An 8311-nucleotide genomic window follows, 5' to 3' on the forward strand; every position below is an offset into this window, starting at 1 on the left:
TACGAAAACTACATATATAACACTACTGAGCGAAAAGTTCGGGGGGCTGGGCGCCTCCCCGGCCCCTCTTAAGTTGCGCCCCTGCTCGCCATACGTTCTTTCTTTCAAATCCAACAATCCATCCTTTTCTTGATCGGAAATCTTCATATTGCTTTCCTTCTGGTATCGGAGAAACAAGGAACTTTCTTCATTCTCTGTACGGAGACTACACTTTCATTCCAGTCCTCCTCCAACCAAGCTCTGATACCAATGTTGCCCATGATAATTAGTACATCAAGATAATTATTGGATGAACATGATCTGGGTTCTGCACTCTGTGCAGGGAACCCATGAAGAACACTGTGAACAGAGAATTTAACAAACACAAATACACACAATGTTGCTAAATAAAATCCGTACAGTATGAGGGTATTTATACCCATACAATGACGATTAAATAACCGTTTCTAACTGTCTAACTACCAATTGACATATCCTAAAACGTGTTGGTTCAGGTCCCTCACTCAAGTCACTATTTGTTTGTGAAGTATGCACAAGAAAAGAAAAGAAACGAAATGCTTCTGTTCACTATGTTTGATATTCAAAGAAAGGCTTTAACTTATTCAATAAACAATGGCTCTATATATATAGCCTACTACCACTAACAAACACAACGGAAATAAACAAGTCTTCCTACAAAATAGGTAGGTACAATGAGACCCACTCTTCCACCATGTGCACCATGCATATCCTCCCCACGTAAACTTCCTGAAGATACGGTCAAAGGTATATACCAATTCTACCTAATAAACTATTAGAATAAACCATGACATAAATACCCATGTTGACCATTTGAAACAAACCGATAACGTGTCGACCCATGATCCGTAAACAAACCCGAATAATCCAACAATCACCCCCTTAATCGGTGTTTGTTTACGCCTTCACCGCAGCACCGAATCACCTCGGTTCGAACCACTATGACATCTAACGGACACCCGATCTTCACCTCGATCACGTCCAATGTCTCGGTTCAACCCAGAAAAAAACACCACGCCCGTAACATGTAACATGGCATCACGCTGGAAACCGTTCACTAACATCTTGACTCATCACGGATGAACGACCCACCCGGTCACATCCGAGTCACCCGATTTGAACTCCAACACCATAATGTTAACACCATGTAATTTTTTTCTTTAACTTTTTCCGATCACCCTTGTTCAAGAGGCTCTCCACCGACAAGGAAAACAAGCCACCTGCTTCTTCCGTTTTCTCACCAGGCCAAACGAGACGAATCCAAAGCCACCTGCTTTGACGGATCCTTTCTGCTCGCCTTTTACGCACATCCGTCGGTCTCCTCTTATTACGAACCAAACCGATCAAGGCACTTCAAATCCTGCTGTTGTCACCGGATATATGCCAGTTGCTCAAACCCGCAACTAATAACCGAACAGCCCCGTTCTTCCTCCTTTCATCACCACTAACAGCCATGGAACACAAGTGTTTATCACCGGTCACCCCCGTCATCTTAACCGGTACGTCTACCACGACAACGGCCTACCGAAACACCTTAACGCTTCTGTCTAACGCTGCAACACAGTCCCGAACAACCCATTTTCCTGCTGCGTTTGTCCCGCAGCGACGGGCTAGACCTTTTTCACGCCTGCCCTCCAGCGACCCGGCACACCCGGCGGCGGCGGAGGCTTCCTCTGATCTTCTCGAGCCCTAGGCTCTGATACCAAATGTTGGTTCAGGTCCCTCACGCAAGTCACTATTTGTTTGTGAAGTATGCACAAGAAAAGAAAAGAAACGAAATGCTTCTGTTCACTATATTTGATATTCAAAGAAAGGGGTTAACTTATTCAATAAACAATGGCTCTATATATATAGCCTACTACCACTAACAAACACAACGGAAATAAACAAGTCTTCCTACAAAATAGGTAGGTACAATGAGACCCACTCTTCCACCATGTGCACCATGCATATCCTCCCCACGTAAACTTCCTGAAGATACGGTCAAAGGTATATACCAATTCTACCTAATAAACTATTAGAATAAACCATGACATAAATACCCATGTTGACCATTTGAAACAAACCGATAATGTGTCGACCCATGACCCGTTAACAAACCCGAATAATCCAACAAAACGAACAGACACGTTAATTCATTAAATCTTCTATTTTAGACTTTTTATTTTTTCTTAATTTTTTTTTATTTTTTTTCAAGATTACTGAATATATATACACTAAGAAAAAGGGCAATTACAAAGCAATGGCAGGTAGTTGGGCAACAAGTTGCGCCGCCACCCCCTTTTGAATAGAAAAACTAATTCTACTAAATACAAAGTTTGAAACCTTTAGAGACGAAGAATTACTATTAACGACTTTTTGAACCCGATTCAAGAGTCGCACTGCGTCAGGAGCGAGACCACCAAAGGTATCAAATGCAAACGGGACAAACACATGTTGATTCTCCCGGCAGGCTTTCTCATGTTTTGCCACTTTGCTCGCCTCTGCCTTGAGCACCGCTTGCCCTACGACAAAGCCCTTGTCCTTGAGCCCGACAAGGGGGCAGACTCCAGTTAGATCTACACAAGGGTGTTTCCCCCTTCCCATCCAAACACAAGGATGTCCGCCGGGCGTAAAGTGGACCTCCCCTCTAAGGGGTCAGTCAGGAAATTTTCTGGAGCCTCCTTTTTGGCAGAGATCCTGGCCCGCTTAAGAACATCACATAACACATCTCTCACCCAATCATGCCGATATTTAAACCCTGGTAGCTCTTTACAGTGGATCGCGTGCTCGCTGAAAGAATCCAAACACGCTTTGCGGCATACCGGACATGGCTCGTCAACTGGGAACAAAGGAATCATCAGTCGGTATCTAAGGATAGCACGGTATTCCACAGCCGACATGTGTTGCCCCAAGCCTTCAATAGGTGCGACAGACAGAAAATCCTGAGCATGTGGGGCACGTAGACATTCAAACACAGCTCTTTGCCGAGGGGATAAAACAAACTTCTCTTCAAACCTCTTGACAATTTCTCCATAAAAGGCATTCGCCAGCATTTTTTAGGATTTAGGAGGGGTGGTGTCTTTAATGTAGAAACCGCTAATATCAAGGTCGGGAAGAGAACTATGCAAACAGTCCAACGCACTCCTGTAATCGGAGTCTAAAACATCCCCACCACATTCTCGGAGTATGTGGTCTTGTAAACCCCAAGATTGGGCCCTTGAAGCCATGAAAGCATATGAAGAAGCATCCTCGGCCGTACAAATCCCTAAGCCTCCGAACCGGGTCGGGAGGGAAGCCAACCTCCACTGGAGATCTCCAAAAAAGGCACCCCACAAACAACAATATCCTCTAATGCTCCCCAGAGGCCTTCATAAAAAACAGAGACAGCTCCCCCGACCAAAGAAGGTTGACACGTTCGAAGAGCAAACAGTAATTTAGCAACACTCATACAAGAACGAAGCAAGAGGAGCTCGCTCTGAGGGTCCCGTAGGCGTTTAAGGCACCTCATCAGCTTGACTGCACATTTTGCTCTTTTAAAAGCCATACCACTAATAAACTCTGCATCACGACTAATGGCACCCCCCAGGAGTTTCACACCCAGCACCGGCCTCCCAATCCCCCGAGGGAATAAGCCCTCCTGAACGTTTACAATACTGCAGGTTGGCCAGAAAACTTCAGTTTTCTTTATATTAAGTTGAAGTCCTAAGGAAGGACCCTCAGAGCTCTGATGAGCTCTGATGATATCTAAAGCATTAGCCACTTGGGTGGCATCTCCAATAAGCGTTCCGTCATCTAGGTACCAGGCGTGAAATAGAAGTTTGTAGCGATCCCTTATTCGGTGAACAAGGGGGTGTAGAACAAGGGCAAAAAGGAGGGGCTCCAAGGGGTCCCCCTGTTGAACGCCAGTAGAAGACCAAATATACTCATCCCCCACATATAATCTAGCTGGTTGACCATATAAAAAATCGACCAACGTAGAAATAGAAGGACACCTTTTCCTTACCTCGTACATTTTTATTTGACACAGTTTGACATTTGCTTTGACTTTTATATTTCTTGATTATATTATTCAAACATCTTACTCATTCAAGACCCGACATAGTCTTTGCAGTAGGTCTTATTTAATGCTTTATGCAACAACCTTGATCAATAGATTTGGGAGAAGAAAAAACGGGCATTGAGATACATTATTGGTATTGTCAATTATGACTTATGGTATGATAATTAACCAAAACAAGTCCCGAACAATGTCTTTTGCCTTGTTCATCATCTTCGGGCGTTCCACATCATCTCTAGATACTTAACTCCATCGATTTAAGCAATTAATCTGCAAAACCACAATTTCTCATAGTTATCACATTCAAACAATATAATCACCTAAAACACAATAAAAACCATAAGATACACACGTTAATGCTCGGGTTTTTCCCTCTCCATCCATAATATGCATGATGTGAAGTTAGAAGGCCATACAGATAGCGACTCGTCAAGCTCTCAATTCGCATGAAGATAAAAAGAACATTTCAGCTAGTGTTTTTTTGGTTGGGATATGGAGCAGTGTGTGGGAGTACCAAGAAGCAGTAGGTGGTTGCTTTATTCACGACTAGTGCAGCTGCGTGTCAAGCAGTCTGGTTGCAAAAATTACTACAAGCCCCCTGTATATGAGAAAAATATGGCAACAACAATTTTTATGATAACAAGTGGGCAATGTTTTGTTTCTAACCAAGAATCAGGTGTTTCAGAGTCGTAGCAAACACATAGATATTATATTTCATTAATCAGGAACCTGATTGAAGATAAGCGAGTTGGGCGTTAATCATGCTACACACAGGAGCAGGTGCATATGTGTTTAATAAGGCGTTGACTCAGTTACTTAAGTTTAAGACTTGGTGTGAGGGCATTTGACTCACGGGGGAGGTTATTGATAAATCAAAACAGCAATTACACAAGAAGCTGGGACGCATTGGAAGAAAGCAGTTACATGAAGTCCGGTCATGAGTACTAATTGTTAGTTTTTCAGTTTCAAGAATAATTGTAGGATGTTTCAATGTTTTCATTTTTTTCCTATTATTGTTATGATTTCACTTTTCCTTTGCATGATCTATTTAAACAAGGTGATTAATTCATTCTTGTGGTTTTGAGTTTATTCTAGTTTTCATGAGCATATATTACTTTGATACTCCAAGAACTACAACTAAGATCTAGTTATGAAGAAGTATTGTATTCCTTTAGAGAACTTAAGGCCTATCTTGGTCCACATAGATGAACTTCATATGCCATGGAGTATATATCCCCTTATCTTTCTTTTCTGATGATATTGGTGGAATGTATCTAAGGATGAAACCGTACGGCAGTGAATTTAGACATATTTTATTCCTTGGTACTATATATGGCCACATACATGCAGGCTGCAGCCCAAAAGTGAAAAGCCAAAAGCGAAAAGCCGAAAGAAATATATATGAAGTAGAGGGATCAAACGTATAACCGGCCAAAGATGAAACTAAGGGCCATTTATGTAGGTTCACTAACTTATACAATTTTAATCTTCATAAGTAAACCTAGATATCGATTTTTTTATTTATATTTTTTTCATAGGATGAAAACTAAAAGCAATTGCCAAGAACACTAAATGTATTATTTAACGTATTTTCACTCATTTTAAAAATTTCCAGACTCGCGTTCATGTCTCTTTCTTTTCATTTTTACAGTGTTCAAGTGAACTTATCTTCCAGGATTTTGACATATAATTGTTTTTCATATTATTTTACGTTTTAACTAAAAAGTGTGGATATTCTATAAGACAGGAGTACTGGCATCACAGGTCTTTTTTAATTTATTTTTATGTTTGTTATTATCTAATTTTGCAGATTGGTATGCTTGTTTTTCCCTCTTCTTTATCCACTTGGAAATTTAAAGAAGACACAGGACGACGTAGAGCTTTGTATTTTGCCTAACACCTTTGTATGGGTGTGGGTGATAATAATATAAAATAGAAGACTTCTAACAAAAGAATATGTTCTTTTCTCACAAAAAATATTCACTTGAAGATATTAATAACTAAAAATGGACATCCATGGAAATGTCTCAGTTCATGATCCGAATGTTAATGAGCTCTTGGTTATATTTCTGCATTAATAAGACATGGTATTCTGTCCATGTGTTAATATGCTTTACAGTAGTAGCTAGAACAGACAATAATTATAAATAATCAGAAATTAATTACTCCAGAACTAACTAGTGAAGCATGGTATCACTGTATTCAGTGGCGAAGCCTGACGTTTTCGACGGAGGGTGGAAAATGTATATACCCAAAAATTTCTATAGAACCGGGGGTCGTTAGTATATACCCAAAAATTTCTATACGAAAACTACATATATAGCACTACTGAGAGAAAAGTTCGGGGGTCGGGCGCCCCCCGGCCCCTTGAAATTAAAGCTGCGCCATTGACTATATTGTATTATTGGTATGCACCCTATCACACATATAAAATTGTCCATATATGTTGATATATAACATATTACACATAAGTAAAACCATATTCCTGTCCAAATTGTTGGGGATCAGAACTTGAGTTTTCAGCGGAAGTATTATCATCGTTTGAATACATACTTGGTAATGTACCGAATTGAATTTGCATAGTGAGTGTGTTTGTGATGAAATCAGGGTATAGAACAAATGGTGGACAAATCGTTATTGAATAAGGAAATGTCTTGGTACCGGATATTGTTTCCGGTGACATCAATATATACATATGAGTTTTGGCGGTTCGGGAATTGGCGGGTAACTGTTCTTGACAGTTATTTGAAAGGCTTTCCTGCTTATCTTCCGATTATTACATAAGTATATCATTAACTAACTAATAAGTGGTTCTAATTATATGTCCGAATAGAAATAATAACATATAAACATAACTTAGTTTAATAAATCTAACATAACCCCCTTAAACTAGGTTATGTTTACGAGCTTGATCCAGTACGCTCCGATTTGCTTCATCCATTGCCCATTTTGCATAGTTGAAATTAAAACGCTTCCTTCGTTTTCCTTTATTCCAGTCTTCATCATCAACACCTGCAAATAAGGCAACCGGTTCCATCTCGGCAGAATCTTGTTGAGTAACTCCTGCAATTTTTGAACTTCCTTGACGACCGCCGGTGGACGTTCCTTCTTCCAAAACAGTCTCCTTATCCTGCATTTTCTTTTGAACTTGCTTGAACTTGTAGTAATACTCTAGGACATCAAGATACGCGGCGTATATGACTCTCATGTAATCACCGTCTTCATAATTGAAACCCAGATCCGTAGCTATTATTAGAAGGAACAATTAAACTTAATTATAGTTTATGATATGTACTTGTATATATATTTATATAAGTTAGGACTCGGATCATGATGATATGTTGTGGTGTGTATTATAAGCGGGTAAATTCGAAAACTGTTTTCGACAGTTTCTCCCGCCATAATTAACCGCCATGTTTACTAGTATAAATAAGAATGGTCCGGCATCATTTACCGGCACCAAGACATTCAATCATTTTCTGTTATTGTTTGTCCATTCATTCACTCTTTCGATTGATCAATTATGTCTAAAGTTTCCGCTGTAAACCAAACTCTGCATCATCACAAAGATGATGATCTGATTGATCAAGTTTCACTGCCAAACATGTGGTATCAGAGCCACGGCGACAATCCTTCCTTGTCAACACTGTCAAGATGAAGAAATCAAATTGCAGAAGAGAAATCAAAAACCAAGATTGTGCTTTTACTGCCATCGTCCAGGACACTTCATCTATGAATGCAAATCGAAGGAAAACGATGAAAACACACAACTTATCTCTCAAGCGGTAAATGCAGGAATACGAAATCAAAGGGTGTCTGCAGAAGATAGGAACGAGATGATTGTGACAGGATCAGAAGGCGGTACGTGGGGAGATATATGGTATGTCAGTCATTCATTTACACAACACTATGCCGGTAACTTAAATGTTTTCAAACGGATAAAACATTTAGTGGGGGTTGAAACAAACTCAGGGGAAAACGATTTCCTGTTCATGCGGGGCATAGGGGTTGTAGAAGTCAAGTCCAATAATGAAAGGCTGTTGATTCAAAGTGTTTTATACACGCCTGAATTAGATAGGAATGTTCTTAGTATAAGTCAATTGACGATGCAAGGATTTACGGTCAAAAAGGCCGGAGACACTTGCAAGATATTTCCTATGTTTTCATCTCCTATCAATAACACAATAACGCGGTGAATGAAATAACGGGGTTGTCAAAGGAAGACGAATTAGGCCTGAAAGAAAAGCAAAAGGT

The 8311-nt window shown here is 40.1% G+C and overlaps 1 protein-coding gene across 1 annotated transcript; it reads right to left on the reverse strand.

Annotated features, from left to right (window-relative positions):
* Positions 1-3265: 3265 nt before the first annotated feature.
* On the reverse strand, positions 3266-4012 carry LOC110932107. The gene has a single exon (XM_022175686.1). It carries the CDS (start codon positions 4010-4012, stop codon positions 3266-3268), a length of 747 nt encoding a protein of 248 aa, XP_022031378.1.
* Positions 4013-8311: the final 4299 nt, after the last annotated feature.

The sequence above is a fragment of the Helianthus annuus genome, chromosome 1 (assembly GCF_002127325.2).
Source record: "Helianthus annuus cultivar XRQ/B chromosome 1, HanXRQr2.0-SUNRISE, whole genome shotgun sequence".
Classification (NCBI taxonomy): domain Eukaryota; kingdom Viridiplantae; phylum Streptophyta; class Magnoliopsida; order Asterales; family Asteraceae; genus Helianthus; species Helianthus annuus.

Coding starts and splice junctions, on each gene's coding strand:
- LOC110932107 (XM_022175686.1), bottom strand. CDS start 4,012: ATGTACGAGGTAAGGAAAAGGTGTCCTTCTATTTCTACGTTGGTCGAT.